This window comes from Netta rufina (genome assembly GCF_964035555.1).
Source record: "Netta rufina genome assembly, chromosome: 4".
NCBI lineage: Eukaryota > Metazoa > Chordata > Aves > Anseriformes > Anatidae > Netta > Netta rufina.
Window position 1 is genome coordinate 63716295 of NC_140127.1, and position 23692 is coordinate 63739986.

General features: G+C 38.8%; 2 protein-coding genes across 5 annotated transcripts; both read right to left on the reverse strand.

Annotated features, from left to right (window-relative positions):
* Positions 1–188: 188 nt before the first annotated feature.
* OTOP1 (otopetrin 1) lies at positions 189–14027 on the reverse strand (the record flags this gene model as incomplete). The annotated part of the gene is made up of 7 exons (XM_084286537.1): positions 189–359; positions 724–1670; positions 3937–4067; positions 5918–5976; positions 9351–9487; positions 13112–13599; positions 14020–14027. The coding sequence occupies 7 exons, from the start codon at positions 14025–14027 to the stop codon at positions 189–191; spliced, it is 1941 nt and encodes a 646-aa protein (XP_084142663.1).
* Positions 14028–15211: 1184 nt separating this feature from the next.
* Positions 15212–22837, reverse strand: TMEM128 (transmembrane protein 128; the record flags this gene model as incomplete). 4 transcript variants are annotated; one of them, XM_084286170.1, is made up of 5 exons in its annotated part: positions 15212–16898; positions 18735–18843; positions 19979–20140; positions 21681–21822; positions 22719–22837. In XM_084286170.1, the coding sequence occupies 4 exons, from the start codon at positions 22834–22836 to the stop codon at positions 18744–18746; spliced, it is 522 nt and encodes a 173-aa protein (XP_084142296.1). In that variant the 3' UTR covers positions 15212–16898; positions 18735–18743. The 4 variants fall into 4 exon arrangements, with proteins under 4 accessions (XP_084142296.1, XP_084142297.1, XP_084142299.1 ...); XM_084286171.1 differs by having other exon boundaries at positions 21681–21819; positions 22719–22836; XM_084286173.1 differs by lacking the exon at positions 22719–22837 and adding an exon at positions 22478–22708 and having other exon boundaries at positions 21681–21819.
* Between the last annotated feature and the right edge of the window lie 855 nt (positions 22838–23692).

Consider the following 23692-nt stretch of genomic DNA (forward strand, 5'->3'; position numbering starts at 1 on the left):
GAAATGCATGGAGGGAAAATAAAAAAATATTACTTGCTCTTAGCTATGGTCCCTTCTTTTAGAAATGTGTATTGAATCTTCTATTAATTGAGCAGCTGTGGCTATGTTCAGTCACTCATCCAGTCATTCATCTCTTATTTGTTTAATTAATTATTCAATCAATTGTTCACTGAGGGACTGTATACGACCTATGTTTTGCAATTGACTTCAAAGAGTGAGGCAGCTGAATGCATCCGATAGAAAATAGAAAAAGGCATTGCAAGGTTCACAACAATTATCCAAGGTTCAAAGCCAAAGACTATTTCTTCCAGTCCATTGTCATACTCTGGGCGGCACCCAAATGCCGGTGGTATCCAAAGCTGCAAGGAAAGAAGGCAATGCCAGTATTAATCATAAATTACAAGTGACTGTGACCCCAGTGACCTGCAATTTAGTTTTGGCAATCTCTAAGTAAGCCCTCCCTGTTATTACCCGGGTACACCAATGGCAGAAGATTTCAGCTTCTGCTGCTGATACAGTTTTTCATGGTGATTAAAAAGAGTTTAGACTCTTGGATTCCATGTTTAGATAAATTTTGTTCCCCAAAGGCATATTCACTTATTCTTCCAGAAGAAGTAAAAATTACTTGCTACAAACTATGGAACCATGTAATTTTAATACGAGGCTTGAAGGGTTGGGAAGCATTTGTGTATTAACTTGCAAATTATGTTCAAAATGTCTTACCGAAAGATTGCATAGGAATAAAAAAGCAGCAATGTTCTTGAGAATTCTCCTCTTGTTGTCAGCCACTGAGCTTCTGCTGTAGAAGGAGAACTCTGAGGCTGAATGCATGACTGGACTGTTACCCTGATTTGTCTCTTCGTTGGCACTGCCACCACCGTCACTTTCTCTGGCGCAGATGCTGCTGCTAACCAGGCACGGTAACTCCCCGATGTCACAGGTGGCTCGGCCGTTATAAATCTCCTTGTATGAGGGGGTAAGTGATAAAGTGCTCCCCCGAGATATAGTCACTATTCGAAGTGTTTTAATATCATCATTGGCCTTTTCCTGCTCACGGTGTATGGATTCAATGATAAAGAGGTTCTGAATGTATTTCTCAATAATTACAAGGACAGAATAGGGGAGGTTATACCACGTGTATTTGGGGTGAGCTTGGGCACAGATGATTGCTAGGATTGACCCCCAGGAGAGGAGCCAGGATCCTGCAGCTGTGCCAACCAGCAGTTCTGCATCCAGTTTACGAGCAGGATTTTTTGAGTTATCCAGTGATCTATCCTCCAGTCTGTAGATTAGAAGGGCAACAACTCCAGCTGTACACATGAGAGCCAATACAAAGATAGCATGGAGGTAAAACATAGTAAGTGCTAACTCACTTTTGACTTTTGAACGTCCGATCTGAATTAAATATACCACGACTACTGCTATTGTGCTAGTTAACACAATTAGTCCAAAAATCATCCCAACAGTTATGCCGTGAAATTTGAATGGAGTTTTGTGTTGCTGGTGGTGTTCTACTTTGCGACCAATGTTTTTCCACAGGACATAGAGCATCGTGGATGCTAGAATGTGGTACTCTATATTGAAGGGATATAGGTAATATATTCCTTGAGAAAATATGGAACAGAGAGTTGTCGTTGTACAATTGCATTGAGGTGCATGGTCATCTAAAACTAAAGGAAAGGGAGAGATTACATATGTGCATTATAAGGATTTTTTGTTTAAAGCAAATAAATAAAACATAAATAAAACAATAAAACATAAAAGGTAAGATTTCAGCCAAACAACATATCATACTCTCCAGTTAGCCACCTAAAAAGGACCTGTGTCATTTAAATCATTAACCTAACATAGATTTTGCCTGGTCTCCAAAGCATAATCTCTAACTCCACTGCTCAGCTACATAGCAATTGTCACATTGTAAGTGAGTGCTGCACCGAAGTGCAACAGAGCCTTTCAAATACTACTTTTTTATTATACAAATGTCCAAAATCTCAAGGACTTCAGTCCTTGGCCATTTGGCTTAGGTAGATTTTATAGAATATTGAGGAATTCCATCTGTGAGTCAGATGAAAAATACAAACTTAATGAGAAAATGATTCCTCTCATTTTTTATAGTAATTTACACTAGAGTGGTTTCTAATAATCACAGCACTTTATTAAAAATGTGTTTATGTATACAAAAGAGGTGAAGTAAGCCACAGATACTTTCACTCAATGTCCCAGTATAGGTTGAAAGTAAAATAATTAAAAATCTATCTTGTCCTTTTGAGAAGAACGTATTAAATCATTATCCCTTTATGCAATAACCTGCATTGTAAACCCCTAAAACATCTCAGAGAACAAATTGCACATCTTTGTAAAATAAAAGTATTTAGTGTGTAATCACAAACAAATAATTTAAGAAACCAGAAAATTCCATGGTGTCAGAAGATAATTAATAACTCTTATATAAACAGAAATGCTTAAAAATATATTTTAGGCATTCCAGAGGCCAATCTTAGATTTGTGCCTGTTTCTTTTTTTTTAATTTTGCTATTTTTAAAAAAAAATATTATAAGAAAAAGATGGGAGAAAGCTGGTATTCTTTTATCTTAAGCATATACTCATAAGAAGTGAAAAAACACTTTTGCAGTGGATTATATGTTAATAGCAAATTTGTCTTGTGAATCACTACTTTGCTCCTTGTTATAGAAACTATTTCTGATTATTCACATTTGTGCAACAATTCTGGCAGCAGATTAATAGGAAATAATATAAGGAAACTGTTTCCATTTAACAGTGGAAATATCAGGAAGAGACACTAACTTGTGATTAATATTGATGCTTTTACTGTACAGCTAAATCAGAGAATTGCAGAGTGACTGAGGCTGGCAGGGACCTCTGGAGGCCCACTGCTCCAACCCCTGCCCCAGCAGGCTGCCCAGGACCATGTCCAGGTGCCTTTTGAAGATCTCCAAGGAGACTCCATAACCTCTCTGAGCAACCTGTGCCAGAGCTTTGTCACTTGCACAGCACAGAAGCACTTCCTGATGTTGAGAGGGAACCTCCCATGTTCCAGTTTGTGCCCATTGCTTCTTGTCCTGGCACTGGGCAATGCTGAAAAGAGCCTGGCTCCATCCCCTTGCAAGTGGATGTAAAACTGGGGTCATCTTTGTCTTTATCCTTGTGAACACAACCAAAATCCTATCAGGTGGGAGAAAATTACCTGTAGCTGCTGAGAACTTATATTGCCCATTGAAAGCCAAGAACTCAAAATTTCCCTAGGCTTCAGTGGCATTTGAAAGCAAAAGACATCCCCAACAGTTTTAGTCAATGTGTTTTGAAACTTGCATTAACTTACCAGTGAAGAAGAGCATTTGTTATATATAAAATAAATAAATAAATAAATAAGAATCACCCAGCTAAAAATCTGTGTCCTGTAAAGCAGCATTAATGGATAACCTTCATCTCTCTGAGACATTCCACCAAATTCCATAGTACCACACGAAATTCCATAGGACCACACACCCTGGGAAACCACTATATGGGGAATGATTTGCAAGATTATCCATTCTTGTTTTTCTACCAGTAGCTTATAAAACTAGTAAATTGTGTTTTAAAAAATACTGTATATACTTTACTTCTCTGATTTACTAATAAAATGATTCTTTAGTGATGTTATTCCTCAAAAGAATTATCTTTGTTTGGAACTTCTGGCATTTATTTTTATTCTGGACCTCATCCAAATGGGAGATAAATAAACAGAAAATCACAGCCTGAGTCATGTATATGATAATGATTATACATCATTTTAGTTACTATATGAACTGACCATATATCAGTTGACTACCATTTCCCTAGTAACAACTATACAGCAAATACCCAGATTTGTCCTACAGAGACATAGTATTTTGCATGGGAGCAGTAATTCCAAAATGTACCAATGCTTTAGCTTACCTATTGTTATGTTCCCAAAACCAAGTGTGATTAGTCTTTCTTTATGTTCATTCAGTTGATGTTTTGACTCTGTTAACACTCCATTTGTCCACAGGAGTAAATTTGTGAACACAGAATGGATAACCCCAAACCTACAAAATAAGGTAATTATTGAAGGAGTATGCACATAGTATTTCTCTACACACATGTTAAATACAGTGGATTAATTTTCTGTAGACATCACATGTAACACTATTTAGTTGTCAGTACAAGAAAAAAAAAAATCATAACCGATCTCTCTAAAGATGTTCCACAGTGGAGCACAGTGAATGTTAGACTTCCAAACTATCACAGAAACACAATGGATTAATGTATTAAATCATAGATAGGATGCTTTTATGCTCTTGTATGTGATGTTTATTATTCCTTGGTCTGCAGATGTTAATGACAGTGACTGAATGGCCTTATCAGGGTTGTTTTGCAAGTTTCATTTCTCAGCCTTCTGCAGTGCTTCTTCATACTCACTGTGGATGGTCTTTCTTCAAAGAAATAGCACTTGTCTAACTTCTAGTCCATGCATTTTTGTCTTCTGGAGAGAGCTGAAGACAACAGAGGCCTTTATCCCATTCAGACTATTGGTACAGTGAGGCTAAGTCTCCAAGTGGCTTTAGGAGTCTTTGTATTGGACAAGCCCTTTCATGGCTTGGTGAAACAAAACGGCATCAGAGAAAGAGGTGGGTTAATGATTCTGAACTTTCTAGTAAAACTCAGACAATAATTGTTCTCAATTGACTAGCACTTCCCTCCATATCTTCCCCTCTCCCCCCCCCCTCCTTTTTTTTTTTAAATAGATGGCCATGGTATCTATTTCTTGGGCACAATCCTTCCATCTGACATTCTGCCAGGCATTATTCTCTTGCACCCAAGGCTGAAAATGTTCCTTCACCAAGAAACAGTTCTTTATTACTGCACTGTTTGCAGTGAATGACTTGAATGACTTGCAATTAGGTACTTTAAAAATGGTACTTATCAACAGAGCTCGTTTCACCAGCTGACATTGCAAGCCTTCCATGATCATTCCACTTGTTGGCATGAGGCTGAAACACTTACCCAAGGGAGTAGAACAAAAGTAGAGCCACCACTGCGGCTGAAGTTTACGAGTCAGTTTCTGTTACTTCCTATAGAAACTGGCCAGCTTCTTGATAATTTGAGATTAATGTTTTAAAAGTTAATATCCTTGTTTATTTGCATTCTATGTAAAGGCATTAATATATACTAATCCACATTCTTACAGAAACGAAAATACATCAGAGCTGGCTTTGCTGCCTCAAAGACCAGTCCTTAGCTCCATAACAAATAAATGTATTCATCTGTTTCAGAAGAGACATCAGTTACACCATGAGAACCAAGTTCTGGTGTCAGAAATAAGAACAACCCTGACTGATTTGGGTTGTTCATATTGCTGGAAAGGCTGTGTTTCTCTGTGTATTTGAATGTTTGCATCTAGTTCTGAAAGGTAATTTCCATAAGGCTCAATACAAAAACCCCAGATATACTGGACTGGCTGCAAGTTGCTGATGCAAGTTCCCTTCCAGTATCTTCAGTACGAAGATACTGAAACCTTTCAATTTCTTCAGTACAAAGAAAACTTCACGTAGTACATAGTTCTCAGACAAAAATCTGGCGCTTCCTTCCTCTGAAAAATGCATGTGACACTGTAGTGTCATACATTGCCCTTTCCCTCTCTCATGATAAATGCATACTTATTCTGTGACTATTGTATTTTATGAAATACGAGCACAGTTTAAATAAAAAAAGAATAATTCAAACTAATGATTATCCTCTCAGCTGGGTGAATGGAGTTACTGTCTATTTATATTAACACAACTGAGAATCAAACTCTGCACTTTCTCAATGTCCATCATACAGTACAACTGTAGGTGTTCAAACACAGTGCAGACATGCACCTATTTGCATTCCAGATGAGGATCAGATACTTTACCTTTCAAGTGTTTTGAAAGACTGGATAATATCCTTTGCATGACACCAAAGAAAGTACACCTAAGTTAAAGGAATACAGAGAAATGTCATTACACTAATGAATATGTATGAAACACAAAAAGGAAAGCATATCTGTAGGCAGAAACATTGATTAGATCCTCTGATGATTTAAACTGAGGTAGCTCCATCTCCACGCATGTGAAATTATTCTTATCTCTTCCAACATTCAGCCAGAACCTGGCTGGCAGGAGGAACCTAGGATTTCTTATATGCAAAGCCAGTGGCTCAATAGTAGAAAGTTTCAATATGACTCACCAAAACATATCATGCTTCTGTAGCTGCAGAGGCTTTTATTTCAATGGCAAAGGAAATAAAACTGCCAGCTGTAGACAGCACTATAACTACTGCAGGGCGTGGTGATGCTAAGTTTGAACAATTTACTAAAAATATGAAATTCTATGGAGGGAGAGAGACACGTGAAAGGATTCCAGATTTGATTAATAAAACAAACAATGGATGACCAGGAAACAAGAGAAAAGGTCATTCTATCAGTTTGAGGGGTAACCGCATTAGGAGGAACAAATGCAGTTGCACTCAAATGTAGTGCAGAAAGCTCAAGCTGGAAAACAGAAGAGACAGAACAGTACTGACATAGCAAGTAAAGGGGAAAGAAGTATTAAAAGTAGGAGTCTCTTTGTGGGAGCATAATGGAAACTTCAGGGTATAGATTGTTGCTAATATAAAACATGTTCCAAATCCTGGTAGGTGTGAGCCATATTCCTTGGGGATGTTAGGGTCAAACTGGAACTTCTATTTATTCAGAAAAGTTCCTACCTTACTGAACTGAATAGTATGTAAACATTGGGATAGAAATGGTCCAAAGGGTTTGTCTTAGAAACCTGCCGGGTGTGGTATTTCTGAAGCGGTCTGAAAATTGCAAAGAACTTTGTGTTCTTCTGCAGCAATTGCAGTGACTGGAAGTCCATTTTCTCACTGTGCCCATTAACAGGGTGCCTCCACAGCTGGTGTTGTCTGAGACATTCAGTACCTGGTCTTTGAAAAAGCTAGGAACGTGCACTTCTCTGTGGCACCTACTAGAAGTTCAGAACACACTTCTGGACTTGAGCTCATTCAGCTAGTGCAAAACAAGGAATCCATCCCCCTGCTCTCCCTACTAATAACACGTTAATTCAATCACCCAGTGAAGCATTTATCACAACAAATTGTGATAAATACAAAAATACAAGATATCATGGAAGTTTAAATTGAAGTCACTAATTAGCACCATAGCCTCATCTATGCTATGTTCAGATGGCAGTTCTGAGAGAGATGCAGTAAAATCTGACAGCATATGTGAAAGCATTCTTCAAAACTTAAGAAAAGGAAGTTTAGAAGTTCTGTTCAAATACTAAAGTCAAAAAAGTCAAGGGAAAATAGGAATAGAAAAATCAGTAAGGTAGAGAAATGACAGAAAATAGTTTTTGCTCCCAGAGCACGCATTGTCTCAAAGGGACTTCTGTCTGCAAAAGAGCTTAACACAGAGGCAGTGGAAATCAGAAGGTCGGTACTAGTTCATTGTTTGCACAGTTACAGTGTATATTTGCTCATTTATTGGCAAGTACCAGGATGCCTCGTTAGAGTGAAATACAACAGCATCCAACACATGTTCTGTAGAAAAAAAAAAGTCCTCAGGTTTTTAGATGACATATCATTAGGAATCCCCTCCAGTGTAATTTTATCCCGTGTTTCAAGGACATTATATTTGTCTTAGGCAAAATGTATTTGATAAATTACATCCTCTACCTTTCCTTTGAGTGTTCACACTAACACTCAAGATTTCATTTTAAGCTAAGTAAATGATAAAATCAGCTATATTAGTGATGCAATATGATGTGGTGTAATATCAAATCAGAATGATGCAATATTAAATCAATATTAAATTAAGTATTAAACATTAAAGAATGATGTGATATTAAATGAGAATGTCTCTTCTCAGGAAATCGGTATTTCCTTTTGTTCAGCTCAAAGTCTCTTCCACATTCTAGTTCACAGTAGCTAGAAATCTCACCAACTCGAGGTTACTGGATGCAATGAGGAATGCTGCAAGCAGATCTGCAGGAAAGGGATTTCTTAGGTTTGTTTGTCAGAGGTAAAGCAAATAAGTTTTTCCACATGGAGAGTGGATTTTAAAAGAATGTAAAATTATGACTACTTCCATCAAGTCAGAATTTCATCCTCAGATAAGAAGATGGAAGTCAGAGTTACTGCTCAAATTTCAATGTTTTTACTGTTAAAGAAGACAGAAAAATGTAGGTGGTTCAACTGCTCATTTACTTGCAACCACTGCTAGGAAAATCATTCTTTTCTCTTCTGTTCTTGCTCTTATCATTATGTTACTTAATCATCTTGGAAAGTGCATGAGATGACCTGCCTCTAATGGAATATTTTATTTTAGTGGCTTTTCCTCTCCCTCTTTACCACAAGTCTCCTCATAGGGGCCCACAGGAATTACAGTTTTAGATTATCCTGACAAGAAGGAGGACAATAATCTGAACCTCCACTTTACCATAAGATGTATCTGGCTCTTGCAGCTACCAACAATTCTCACTATCTCTGTCTTCACAGACTGGCTAAAAACCTGCGACAGAAGAACTGGAAGCATGATTCAGGTATTCAAAATAAGGAAAACTATTAGGAAAACTGGCCAGTATCCTTTTGCTCCATCATGTAATAAAAGAAAGGGCAACATTTATTCGTGCAGTAAACAATCAGCTATGGAATATCACCATATAATACAGAGGCAAAGCCTGAAAATAAACAAACAGCTGAAATATTTTACAGGAGTCAGTGACTATGCTTGCTAGTGTGCAGCCACTGGTAAGTGTAATCAAATGCTTCTGGAAGGAAAATCTGTGCTCATTTTTTACAGGAAAGATGTGCAAGCATCTTATAACCTACAAAGAAAGGGGGGTTGCCCATTTGAAGTATCAGGCATCCACCGCTAACTATTCTGAGATATCAAGACAGACAGGTTGAACTGAACTTGGGTGGCAAGTTGTACATACAGAAATAAGTGAAATAGAATAAAAAAGAATAAAGTTTTATAGGTAACTTAAACTAAAGAGCATGCAATTTCAACTATTGACAGCATTTGTGATTAGTTCTTTTTAGAACTTTTTTTTTTTTTTTGGGTGGGGGGGGGGGGGAGGAAGGGGTATTATGGCAAGCAATTACTGAAATTTCAGGTTGCCAAGGCTGAATTTGCACAATTCAGCAAAAAGGGTATACATGCACAAGAACTTAGCCCTCAAAATCATCCTGTGATATGTTTAGAAATTAGGTTAGTATAAAATCCATGATGATGAGAAGAAAAAAAAAGATATTTTTTATCAGAAGTATAGATATAATTTAAAACTGCAACCAGTGTCTTTTACCTGTAAGATGGTGTGCGCTGCATGTGTAACAGGAAAAATGCCTTCAGTTGGTGACAAACAGTTTGAAAAATCAATATAGTATCCAACTTTAAAAGAATCCAGAATTAAAGTAATCACTGCAAATAAAGTAATCCCACCTACAAATGAAAAGATATTAGAAAACATCAATGTACAGTTGCATTGCCTAGAGACAATCCGTAGCACTATGCCAAAATCTTGTTTAGAGAAATAATGATAGATCAATAGTCATATTCTTGCTTAGGGAAATAAAAGTGGATCGAGTTCATGAAGATAATTGACTTGATGAAATAAGACTCTCTAATTTGTGAAAGCCTCTGCCCAACATACTAAAGCACATTAGGACACACTCCCAGCATAGGCAGTACAGAGGAGCCCAGACCTGAAGACACGCAGCCCCTTGCATATGGCTCCCAGCTCCTTGCAAGATCATCCTCCCAGGTAACTGTAGCACCAAAGCAGCCATACAGCACGTGAATTAATGCTCCATACGGTCACACAGCAAACTCAAGGGAGCTGAACAATAATGTTACAGTCTCCGGGCCCAAGAGCTCTACAGTGGGCAGTAACACAATCACTTGGTATGCCAGCGCCATTGTTGGGGAGGTTACACGTCAAGTCAGAGAACAGAACTGCAGTGAGCTGTCTGGTTTGGTTTCCTAGAAAACAACTAAATGATGAAAACTTACGTTAGTACGATATACTAATCCTAAATACTCGATATATACCAGTAATTAAAAACGATGAAGATGATTCCATCATTTTGTTATTTCTAAAGTTAAAGAATAAAGAGAAATGTTTTTACTGAGCATTATACTATTTTTTAAAAATGTGGATTTTGTTTTTCCAAATATTCATTGAAATCTCTGTGTTTTAGGAGATCCAGAATAGGATTTTCAGTATTGCAAAGTGCTGGCATAATTCTTCCTATTAACCATCAAGAAGCAGAAAGCTATAATGATACAGCTGTCAAAATGCTACTCTAAACTTAAAATATTGTTTGGGTTTTGATAATAGACAATTTAATACAAGCAGGAAAAAGATATATGTTGAAGTCTGCCAAGGGCTGTGTAAGGTGACTAGCTGCCTATGCTTTAAACAGAGCCATGCTTCTGGAGAATATAATAAAATAAAGCCATTTGTGAAGGTAATTGATTTTCCCTTTGAGCTCTCTGTCCCAGCTGGCTGAACTTCTAAATGATGGCCATAGAGCTTTCCACTGCAGGAGAGTGTACTCTGGGGATAATATCTGGGGTAAGTCAAGGAAAAGAGTCTACCCTACATGCAGCCTTCCTAAGCTTCCCTGTGATTATTTGGGTTGCGATAACCTCACCTTACTAAAAAGCTCTTTTCCCACATTCAGACTGTAGGAGTGGTTCTTGGTCTGCCACACAAGCTAGAAGAGAACCATGCTTTAGGGTTCACGTAGTTCACATCTTGGTACTAAAAGGATCCAGGAAAGCTTTCTGTGAGCAGTTTTTGTAAAGTGGCCATTAGTCCTTCCAGCTTTGTTAGCTGTGTGCAATGACTCTGCCTTAAGAGGTCTTTGTTAAGCTATTCTTTTCCAACATTTCCGATAGCAAGGAGCTGTAAGTAGCCAGCTGCCACAACTTTTACTAAAATTATATTCACAATTTGAAAGGCATCATGAAAATACTCTGAGCCTGTATACTCTTAACATTTCATACCAGTTAATTCATGGCTATTTTCTTCAACGATGAGAGCAAGGAGACATTCTTCAAAAACAGCTGCTCAAGTTACTCAAGAATTGCCAAGAGCTTTCTGTGGAACAACGTGATGAAAATTTGTCCTTTCCCCCTTTTTTGGGGCTTGTCTTCCAGACACAAGATTTCTGTGACAAAACCACTGAGACAGAGGAGGGGAAGAGGGTTCTTGGCAGAGGAGTTGCCACATGAGTTTTTCCATAGTTCAAATAAGTTTTCTCTTAACAATACAGGATAAAGGAGTTTTACAGAACTGTTTTAACTACAAGAAACTCTTCAGAATGGGAAAGTGTAGGACTTTCCCTAAGGGAGAATTTGTTGAATTGCAGCATAGACATCCAAGAGAAGCTGTGGAAGCCGCCACAGCTGAGAACATATTACAAAGAGCAATCCTGTGCTGGTAAAAGAAATGGATAAGGTAACCTAGTAGTGCATTCCAGTATCTTATTTCTAAATGTCTGTGACTCCTTATATTCTGTAGGACAAATGAAATGCTGTGATTGCTGTGCCAAAAGAGGAAAGGGCAGGGGGTTCTGCTGTTCTTAACCATGTTAAGCAGTACTTATTCCACACTTGAGAGGAGAAAGCTACTCTCTGTAAGAGAAACATAGCCTGGTCCAAAATAGGGTCAAATTAAACCTTGCAATAATGAATTTCAGGAAATTTCACAGGAAAAGAACACGAAAATGTAAGCCACAGTAAGGTAATAAATGAAAAATGCCTGAGAGATGAGGATTATTTTGGAAAACAGTGCATAATCGAGGAGAAAACAGTTGGTACATAACACCATACATTTCAGGAGAGAGTCTACAATACATGGTTGTATTATGTTAGACATAAAAATAAATAAATAAATAAATAAATTTTAAAATGCCACTGAGCTATTTTATAGCATAATTGTTAACTGTGCAAAGAAAAGTAAAAGACACAAAGACACGCAGGCACTGAGAACAAACCAAACTTCCACAACACAACCTTACTTCTCAAACTAACCAGATTTTGGATTTAGATTACTTTTTCATTAGCTGCTGCTGCAGTGACTGATTGCTGCATCTTTGCTATTGGGAAAGAAATATTTTATGGAAAAGCTGCCTTATAGCACTCAACGTACTTACTTTCCAACCTACTATTTATAGTACCGAGACCGGAAAAGCGGTCGATAAAAGTGGGCTTGCCTCCTCCTGTACGTAGTGCTGAGCTGAGTTGTTTCCTTTCCCTGGGACCCAGACACACGCGACATGACTGTGTCGCGATCCCCAACCACCTGCTCTCAATACACCTTTGCATCCTTACTCCAGTAAGTACCCAACCCTGCAAATAAGGGCCATCACACCTTGCCACCAGCCTTGCAAATTTCCTACAAGCTAATGCTACTTCTAGCTTTCTTGCTTTTATATTTTACATGCTACACTATAAGCTGCTCTGGCCGAACACATTGTCGTCTTCTAACTCTAGATGCTTCCAATGTTTTAATGGTTGAATTTGGTGATCTTGAAGGGTTTTTTTCCAACCTACATGATTCAGTAGTTGTAAGGCATCACTGTACAGGTACAAATGGGAATCTCTGAAATACTTTGCTTTAGAGAAACCTCAAGGACCTTTTGGACTGGTGCTAGTATAAGAAAGTTGCATTGCATTGCCTGGAAAAGGTGATAATTCCTCCAAGAGAGCTGCACAACACCTTAATAATTGCCTTTTCCAAAATCTGTCTTTTCAAGTGCTGCCACACCTGCCTGGTGCCAGGGGTGAAAGGGAAAAAAGGCCCTGTGGCTTTCAGCATTGCAAACGGGCCAAACGGGTAGTTGGGAAGTGAGTACCTGTAGCAGACAGCTTTCCCATATAGACTCTAAATGTGCTCAGCTTCTGCTCATATTTAGAGTGCACTGCATGTGCACAGCATCATGAATGTGAGGATGCCTCCTGGTAGGGATGGAGAGGTAACGAGGTAGTAGCAGAGGCGGGTGATGGCATAGACATCCCATGCCCGGTGCCACAGTGGGTACCGCAGCCAGTACTTACACTTGAGCCAGCGGGCTCCGGCATGCGTGTCCTTGTCGCGGATCAGCCTCCTCTGCGTGCAGCTCCTGCACAGGTACCACAGCATCCACAGCAGCTGGATGAACATCAGCGTGATGAGGTAGGAGAGCAGGTGGCTCTTGCTGATGCCCACGGCGTGCACCGCCCAGGCGAAGGTGAGCAGCAGCCCGGCCAAGAAGAGGTTGATGCCGTACTGGCTGCTGAGGATCTCGGCGTTTTTCTGCGGGCAGCTCCCGCCGGCGGCGGGGGAACCGCTGCCCTTCTCCATCTCCCGGCCGGGCGCTGCTGGAGCCCCGGGGCCGCCGCAGGCCCGGCCCCCAGCGGAGACCGGGGGCGGAGCGGGGCCGCCGGCTCTCCCCGTGCCTCCCTCCGCTGCGGGGTCGGGAGGGGCGCCGAGGTGAGCTCCGTGCAGGGGAAAGCCGAGGAACGACCCTTTTTTCTTTTTCCCCTGACCTTTAGTAAGTCCCGTTCTGAGTACAGAGCATTGCAGTGATTGCTAGGAACCGGTAGCAGGTAGATTGCTAGGAACTCTTGCAACCAGGAGTAGCAGCAACTGAGCTCAACGAAGCTTTCGCAGGATTTAGTTCATTTCTTATTTATCCATCTTCCCTATTTCTATACACATTTTTTACTATATATATATATATGTCAAATACTTAATTCTGTGACCTATATATACAAAATTTTTACTATATATGTGTCAAATACTTATTTCTAACTATGCCCTATAGCCAGAAGACATGAATATATTCCAACCTCAAGGTCTGGAGCCCCAGTTGGTTGCCTACGGGGGTTGACAGGAATTCATCCCAGTGTAAACCAGAAAATATTTTAAATGGCATTTTGGTTGCGTACAGCATGAATTTGCTTAATTCCAGGTATTCATGTACCTGGCCATGGTTGGAGGCCAAATACGAAGATAGACTGGTCCTTCTTCTGACCAGGCAGGTCTTACAGTTTCACCCTTAATCTGCTGGTAGCATATCAAATATCCAAAACATTGTGTTTTTTTACTTTGTTTTGTTTGTTTTTTTTTGTTTTGTTTTGTTTAACTGCATGACCTATGCCTCACATGAAATTAAGCCACTAATTCAGCTACTTGAAAAAAAAAGGGGGGGAAGAAATGAAGGATGGTATTGATTTTACACGACTTCCACAGGCAGAACTTACTGAGGATTTAAGATTTTTCTCTTCTGCAGCTGAAATACAAAAGTAACAAAAGACATGTCTGGTAACAGACTAACAGTTAATTCTTCTGTCACCTCTAGCTCAGAACTAAACCCACCGCTTGTAAAGCTTATGGAAATGCAAAGACCTACTTTAATCTTATAGAATTGTTAGCCTTAAAGAACAGGAAGATTTTCTCATTTAACAGAGCTTCTGTGCATAACTGTGATAAATAATCTCCACCATCTAGGCTTTTTTATTTTTATTTTAAGGTTATTCTAGAATACCTTTTGTCACCATGAAGAAAAGCTCTTTGGTGTTGGCACAGATTCTCATCCTCAAATGAAATTAATGTAAATAGATACAGAAAATATCTACGGTAGTCTGAAGCCAGCCAACATACTCAAGTAGGGATTTTGACAACCTAGTAATTATTTTCAAGAAACTGTTAAGATATCATTCTAATCTCTTGCCCTAAATACTTTAATTAGTAGAAGCACAGTAATGAAAGCAAGGAGTTCACACAACTGGAAGCAGCAGCAAGATTTTGTCAGGTTGTTAATTACAGCAAACATTGTTTTACATTCTTACCATACTCACCCCTACTTGCTTTTGAGCATACAAGGGAATGAGTATTGCATTTGATACCTGTAACTGTTACCAATAGACTCTGCAGGACTTTTGTGAAATAAACTTTATCTACCTGGGATTTTCAGGAAAAGACAAATTCAGAAGGTAAATAGCTCTTCCAAATCATACTGAATAGTATTACACTGTCAATAAAGCCAGCTGAGAGGTCACAAAAGACAAAATGAATTGACAAATTGATGGGCTGACAGTCCCAAGAACAGTGAGGTTAGATGTTTAAATAATTAAGTATTAAACAACGATTGCCCACTTTTATACAAAGTTTATTAAGATGTCCAGAAGAGTAAATTTGAAGAAACATGTAGCAAATATTATTTCAAGAGTACAGGGTCAATGTAAAGCACCTAGAGCATTTGTACAGTTGATAAATAAAAATACAGTGATAATTACCATCCCTGAGCAAAAGTGCATTTAAATAATAAACAAAATCAGTCAATGTACATCTATGCAGACATAAAATTGTTTAAGTTTGTTAAAAGATGTAGACCTTAAGATAAGCAAATCCAAAGTATGACTTCTAAATGCAAAGTACAACTGTTTTTTGTAAACTCAAATTTTACATTAAAAAAAAAAAAAACAATCAAACTATTGACTTCCTCTACAGGCTACTTAGCAGTCGTGCTGAATGTATTTTACTTTGGTTTGACTGATCCTTTACACTGCCTACTGCCATCAACTTTTTTCTTCAATGGGACTTCAATGGAACTGCAGTAACTTCAGTCAATGCCTTTTTCATTACTGAACGTTTCACATAGTGTGTATTCAGCAATGGTGTGAATCTGAAAGTCAGAATGAACAGCAGTCTCCTCGAACAGTCTGGACTCCAAGCAACAAGAGTAAATTTCAACAAGTTTCAATAACCAACTTCTATTTTCTCCTATCTTCCAAAAAAGAATTTAACACAATGACCTATATAAAATAGTCTAGCAACTAGGTGGTGCCCAGGTTTCTCGATATTTAAGTATCTCAGACAAAGTGAACAAAGGGACAATGTTATTTTCCCAGCTGTGTATGGCTAATGGCATTTGATTTAATAACAACCTCTACTGCTGAGGAAGAAAAATGGCAATTTCATTAACAAGCATTGTTATGAACAAAAAGTTAATTTTTTTAGAAGAAAAACATCCTGAACATTGGGAAATAGTATATACGACAAAATAATTAACTCTGTGCTCTTCAGCTCTTGCATAGTGTTACTATTGTTTGTTCTATTGCTGGTTATTCACAGCTTCATCTCCTGTCTTTGGCTGTGGATAAATTATGTCAGTACAAGGGCAATCTATTTATTTCACTGTTGGCACTAGCAGACTAACAATGATGGAAATTTCAACCAGCTTTCTAGGCCCTTAATCAGATACATACCTTTTTTCAAATACGAACAGATCTGAAATCAAGAAGTTAGATTAACAAAGTATTTCTTCCGTGATAACACATGTATCATTACAAATTTATGGACCAAGAAGTGTCTCCCATGTTGTAAATGTGTAAGTTTAGAAGTTCAAAGAGATTCCAAATATCAGTATTTTAGCTATCACTTGAAATGTAAAAATAATGTATTAAAAAACCCACAACACTTGAATTTAAATATCAATTGTTTTCAAATTAATCAACCTGCTTTAAGCAGGTTGGGCTAGGTGAAATCTGGAGACCCCAGATAGGATTTAAAACCATATATCTGACCCATTACCCGTCTGCTTAGTATTGAATTGCGAATAAAAGCTTTATAAAACAAGCTACGTCACAAATGAAGTGCTTTGTATTACTAAGAGAGAAAAAAACTATCTATCTTTCAATTATTCACTTATCAGTCGCTTTTTCGAAGCCACTGGCTGAACAACGGGTTTATGTCTGTTTGATTTATACATCGGGTAGTTAAATAATCAAAAGACTGGAATGTAACTTAAAACAACACCCACTTTACAGGGTAACTGTAACTGGAGTCCTTCACAGAAAGCTGAAAGAGAAGAAAAAACAAATCCAATAAGAAATACTGTAAGGCTATATATACTGCACAAACTGTATCTTGTATAGTTTGATATTCATTAGTTGGATGACTTTGCATCACCAAGTAATAATTTACAGTATAACAGAATTTACTTGGCTGTTCATACAGAAAAAAATGTTTTCTTCACAAAGTTCAGCTGTTTAGAATATCTGCATTTAGCTTGTACTTCTTACTTTCTATCTCCAAGTACAAATTAATGCAGAATGGTTCTCTTAGTCTATTAATATGAGCAAAGCTCTACCAGACCACAGCACATCCTTTCTCCACCTTTCCAGTGCTCAAACAGAAAGTTGCTAATGACAGAAGGAACAGACATGCATTGAGGAATTTTGCACTAGCAGACGTGACTTGAGCTCCCGTAATAAATTAAAGAGGTTCTGAAATAAGTACCATATTTTTCAGAAGTCCACAGACAGGGTATGATCTAAGTTAATTAGTTCCTTAAAAGAGTTTTCTTGATATTGAGGAATTGCTGAAAAGGTGTATGACTAGTTTCAGTTCACTTATGCAAGTAAAAGCTGTGTATGTGTGGCTGACCCAGCTGTTAAATATTTTTTCCTTACAATTCTGGCACTACAAGAGGCTATACTCAAAATCCAGCACTGTCACACTCCTCTTGCCGCACTCATGAAAATGCTGGGGGACTCCTTTACTGAAACAGATTTGTGACAGCAGGCAAAAACAGACTTCCTCACACTCCCTTGTGAGCAAGTACAGCAAACAACCTGCTGAAGGAGTCACTTCACTAGCTGATGCAGACGTCAGTGATCAGGGGACATCTCTTACCCTATTACTAAGCTGTATTTAATTCCTTCTTTATTAAGCTTTTCAATTTCATGGGATTCATCTGAATAGCATATCTTAACAAAAACGTGAGAACCCCTTTTCAATGTGACAGGTATTGGGAATTAATTTTTCAAGTCAAGAAAATATCTGTTTTTGCCTTAAAAAGATTGCTTTTTACGAATATCCAAGAAGTGGACTGTTCACCACAGAAAATGAAAGCAGCATACTTAAAGATAACAAAGAACTTTGATTCAGAGGGGAGAAGAGAGGGAGAAGGAAAGAAAGAGAAGACAGTTGCATATGGACCTTTACAGCTTCTCCCCTTTACTATATGTCAAGCAACTTCCCTAAGAAGAGAAGTCTGGGTAAAAGCTGCAGATATTTGTCCTATACTCCTCAAAGCCATCCACTCTCACTTATCTCTTCTTTTCACTGTCTAAAACTGAATTTTTTGGAAGAGGAAAAGGATATTTGTTGAGGGATTTCTTGAAACAGCCAAAATCCCATTGCTTGCTGTAGCTGAGCAAACCAAGCTACCAGGGCAACTATGAGAAGTTCCCATGACAGTGTTCCCACATCGCCCAATTGAGGAATTCAGAAAAATATTGTTACCAGCAGCTGGCTTCAAGGACAAGGTCTGCGTGACTGCTAATCACAAGGGGGTTGTTTTCTTGCAGGTGGGGTTGTTTTCGTGTAGTTGTTTGTCTGAGTGCTTTTGACCAATAATCTTGTGTGAAACACTGTCTGCCCCTGTTAAGTTCACTATAAAAGTTAGGCTATTCGGGCAATAAAATGGAGCATGATCTGACTCTACTGGTGTCTGTCGTGCTTTCAGCTGTGCTTCCTGCAACAGATATTCTTTCCTTTAAGATCCATACATATTAACCAGTAACTCCATTTGCCACAAAATTTCAATATCCTAAAAGCGCACAGAATCCTTGAACTGTTTGTATAACACGAGATAAATACTTTCATGTGCTTAACAATTCTATTATTTACCTGCAGGACTTATCCCAAGAGTGACACAAGCATCACAACACCCATAAACTGAATGAAGAGCAACAAAGGTGTCATAAACGACCAAACAGGCCATAAGGCAACGTTGAAACTGGGAAAAAAAAAAAGAAGAAAGCTTTAGATAAAAGTTCAGTTGTCAAGTTGTGGAAATACCAGGCAAACAAATAAATCATAGCACGAGAAGAAATTACATTTAAACAATGAAACCTGGAAAAATACTTGTTTCTTTACAACTTGAAAGAATAAAAAAAAAAAAAAAAAACTTATTAAATTGGTAGTTTAGTTTTCTGCTTATTTACTGACAACTCATCCTAGAACACCAGCAACTGCTGCAGATTTGTTTTACACTGAGCAAAACCACTCAGACCCATCAGGAGTAAAGATACCTTTTACTTTCAGAATCTCTATGTATGAACCATCTGAAAATGAAATACTCTTTGATTTTTCCAATAGGCATGCATGGAAGCTGAGAAAAAAAAACACTTATAGTTACAGTCAATTAGAGCTGAGAATGAATTAACTAAATAGAAAGGGGAGGAAGGGGAGAACAATTTATTTTACAACTGATTTTAAAGGATTATGGATATGACTATCTCTAAACTATAGGGAACATTTATCTTTTTCAGTCTTTCTTCCACCACCACCCCACCCCCAGCACTGCAATACTGGTGTTATTCAGACACAGCACCTACACTGAAAGGGACAACCAGCTTTCATAGAGAGAGCAAATATACTTGCAGACATAAATAATTTTTCACTCCCATGCACATTTGCTCATTCTGACTCTTCTCATCTCATAAACAAATTACCTTTTACTAAATGTACCATTCTCTGAGAAGACAAACTCTTAAATAAAGCTCATATAAGAATGAGCTGCTGCATACTTGCTATTTATACATATTGTGTTTGATAATGAAGAACTATGCATTAGGAATTGATCAGGTAAAATTTTCTCTGCTAGAGAATATACCTTTAAAGTTTTAAACCTCACAATACAGAAAAGACTCAGTACATCTAAAAGTATACTTACTATACAGCTTCAACTGCTACAGATCTTGCCTCATGAACAAATTTTGAAGGCAGAAGAAATCATGTTGAGTGGAACTAGTACTGTCACCAGTACATTCAGTAAAATTAAGAGGAATGGGCTCAATTTATAAGCATTGTTTATGCAGTTAGACCTGTACAGTTTTAGCAGAAGGTTGTATATATGTGTTTCAACTTACCAAATTGCTGCTGCAATAAAAGTGACTGTTGAGACAGGTATCAGTATGGGATACTGCACATCGTAGTCCTCAATTCCACGATACCACTCAAGATATATTATGCAATAAAAGGCAACAGATAAACAAGCAGCCAATAAGCAACTGCCAGAGGCAAACCACCAACTGTGGTGGGGGGAAAAAAAAAAGCATGTTAAGTATGGTCACATTTCAGTTCACATATTAATCTTCATTCTAGGCTAGAAACAGGACAGTACTTGTTAATTACACACATTAGCCTGGAGCTCCTTTACTGTTTCTTAAAATTACTTTTACAAAACACATAACTACTACAGTTTGATTTCACAATGCATCATTCCTGTCATTTACTTTTCCCTCAAATATTTTGGAAATGCAGTGTAGCAGACTTTGTCGCAGTGATCTTCTATACTAACACACTAAAAATACCTCATCAGTAATTAAATAAATTAGGCTCCACGGTAACTGTGCTTCTTACCATAAGGTTGACATTACCAATTTTTGTGTAGCAGAAGCATTGTAAAAAGCTTTTAATAAGCCTTCTAGTTTATGAACTCTTAATTTTAAGAGAAAAAATCATGGAAAAAAAAAATAAGCTACTGAATAAAACCACAGGGAAATCCAGGATTTCAGATTCATAATTAAAAAAAATAAGTATGTGATTATTTGGAATTGTGCACTTGTGAGCCTATCTGGGAACATAAATCCAGATTAAGATGGGAAAGAAAAACCTGAAACAGCAGTTTCAGAGAAGCTCACAGCATAGAGCTTAGGCCCTGTACATCCTCCATACAATAATGACAATGAGAAAGTTTAAAAGGCACCTCCAGGTGAAGTTATCTGAAAGTGTAACATCTATCAATCCCGCTGATAATAATTTCATGGAAAATAAATAGAATACAAAAAAATATATATAATTATTTTATAGAAATAATTTATTTTCCTGGTCTACTCAAAGAAGTCTACAGAACAAGAGGGAAAAAAAAAAAAACAACTTCACTAATGTTTTATGATTAATTTCAGCTTTTTTGAAAGTCAAAACTCCAACACTTTCAATAGAATATGCAGTGATTTCTTGTACTTGAGAATAATTTTAAAGGTACAGTATTAAAATGTCTTGCTAATAGAACAAATTTTACACGTACACAGATGGCTCAGTAGAACCTGAAGAAAAAAAAATAACAAAAGATTTATTTTTCTTGAAATCTTACATTTACACATGATATTTAACAAAATTTAATAATAATGACTCAGGGAGTCATCTTGTCCAGCCCCTACACTCAAGCAAGGCCGCTTAGTGCAGGTAGCCCCGAACCACGTCCAGGCAGCTTTTGAGTACTTATAAGGATGGAGACTCCACAACTGGGCAGCCTGTTCCAGTGCTTAGCCACCCTTAAAGTAAAGCATGATGATCTGACGAAACCTCTCGTATTTCAGTTTGTGCTCACTGGGCACCCCTGAAAAGAGCTTGGCTCCATCTTCTTTGCCCCATGCCTTTAGGTATTTGTACACATTGATAAGACCCTGCCCCAGCCTTCTCTTCTCCAGGCTGCACAGTCCCAGCTCTCTCTATCCCTATTGTAGATCTTGTTTATCAAAGATTTAAAACACACAGTTCAGATATTTACATCTGAATACAACTAGAACATGAAAACGCAACTTTTCTTTGCAAGAAAAGGTATCTTACCTATCTGCTTGGATAGTTTCTTTAACAGATTTTAAAAAGTCAAAGTAATACGTCACAGCAATTGAAGCCAAAATCCAGAATGCAGAATGAAAATTCAGTCTAGGAGAAGGCTTCTTCTTCTTCTCTACAGCTGTAGATTCTTCTGTAAATACGAACATAATTGTATCACTAAAGCTTGTCATTAAATGCAGTATGATTATACTTAAATGAAACACTATGCTTATCTTTTTAATTATTTAATATTTGGAGATGATTATACTCAGTATAATACATTTTGTACTAGAGAGGAAGCATTCTAAAAAGCTCTGTACATTTATTGAAATAAGAGTCTAAGCAAGGTGCCCTCTGATAAAAATAAACATAGAGCAGTAACAACCAGCACACGCTTTGCCTGCATACCTTTCCGGGAAATTAACAGCTGACTCGGTTAGGAAAGGGGTATTTAACTACTTATGAACAACAGAGCAAACACATTTGAAAGCGCATTTTTTGTGCCTGACAGTAAAAAAAAAACTACAATACTCAATAGATACGCTTTGACAAAAAAAAAAAAAAAAAAAAAAAAAAAAGAGGCGAAACAGGTATCACTGAAGTACAGGCGTGTTTGTTTCATACTTTTAAGTTCCTTTATCATTAAAAGTTACTGGTGCTTCATGTGCCTTCAGAGCTATGCTAGCTCTGCACCTCTCTAGATGCATTCCCACCACCTGAACGTACAAACAGCTCTGCTGGAGCTTACAGCCACCCATTTATTTTTATTCATGTTTTTCTTTATTTCCGTTGAGCTTCTTCCCCACCTCCAGAGACGAAGCTGGTCGCAGCCCTGCACCCTCTCGCCCCAGCACGCCCCGGCTGTGCCATGGCTCCGGCCGCTTCTCCCTCACGCCGAGCGAGGGTGGGCGGTGGCGTCGGGCACCTCAGCGGCCGGGGGGCGATGGCACAGCCCCCTCGCTGCTGAGGGCTTCCAGCAGCACCCGTCTGCTTCCGACTTCCCCAAGGGCAGGCACCACAGCCCCAGCCCGTCCCGGCAGCACCCACCGGCCGTCCCGCCGCCCTGGAGCAGCGGCTGCAGCGGCAGGGCGCGGGGCTCTGCCCCTTGCCGCAAATGGCGCCGGAGCCTGGGGAGCGGGTCCCCTAGCTCCCCGCCGGCCTCCATCTTGGGCAGCCCCGGCAGTGACGGCGGGGTGGCAAAGGAAGGGCGGTGGCGGCGCTGCATTTGCGGGCGGAAAGGGTGGCCCGGGCGGCTGCTCTCAGAGAGGGAAGGCATTTTAGGCGGCCATAGCCGTAGCCGAAGAAGCTGTCAGCCCTCCGTGTCGGGAAACGGCTTCTACTGCCTGCCGCGGCGGCGCGTGGGTGCAGAGGAAGGGCGCTGGGGGTGCAGGCAGTCAGGTAATGGCGGCTGCTAGCGAGGAGCACTGTGTGCCCTTCACCTCACAGAGCCGCAGTGTCATGGCACTGCTGGACCAAAGGGAGGCTCCCGGGGTGGTTCTGTAACAACACCAAGTCGCATCGAGCTGTAGCAGCCCTCTGCTTCACCACCACCCACCCATCTCACTGTAGGCACAGCCTTGAAAAGATTAGACTGCCAACTCAGCTTTAAATCTGGCTCTTGCCCTCTAGAAATGAGAGTTTTCTTATACTTGTTTTTTGGTCTTCAGAGTTGGAGTGGTAAAGAAAAACACAGAAAATATTGCAGTGAGTTGTGTGTTCAAAAATAATCCCTCAGGCAGGTTCTAGCTATGTGTGCCTTTCAATTTCATCTGGATTATTTCTTTCTTGAATTCTCTCCTGATAAAATTAGATTTTTTCCTTATTTTTTATTCCTAAAGGAATTAATAAAAATCCTGCATTATGTCTAGAGAACAAAAATGTGTATTATTATGAGTACAGCTCTAGTAAATGCTGGCTCTGGTAATAGTCCAGTAATAGAACTCAGTAGTGTCAAGAGTTACACTAATCCCCACTGAAAGTAGTGAACAAGAACTCAGTAGTGTCAAGAGTTACACTAATCC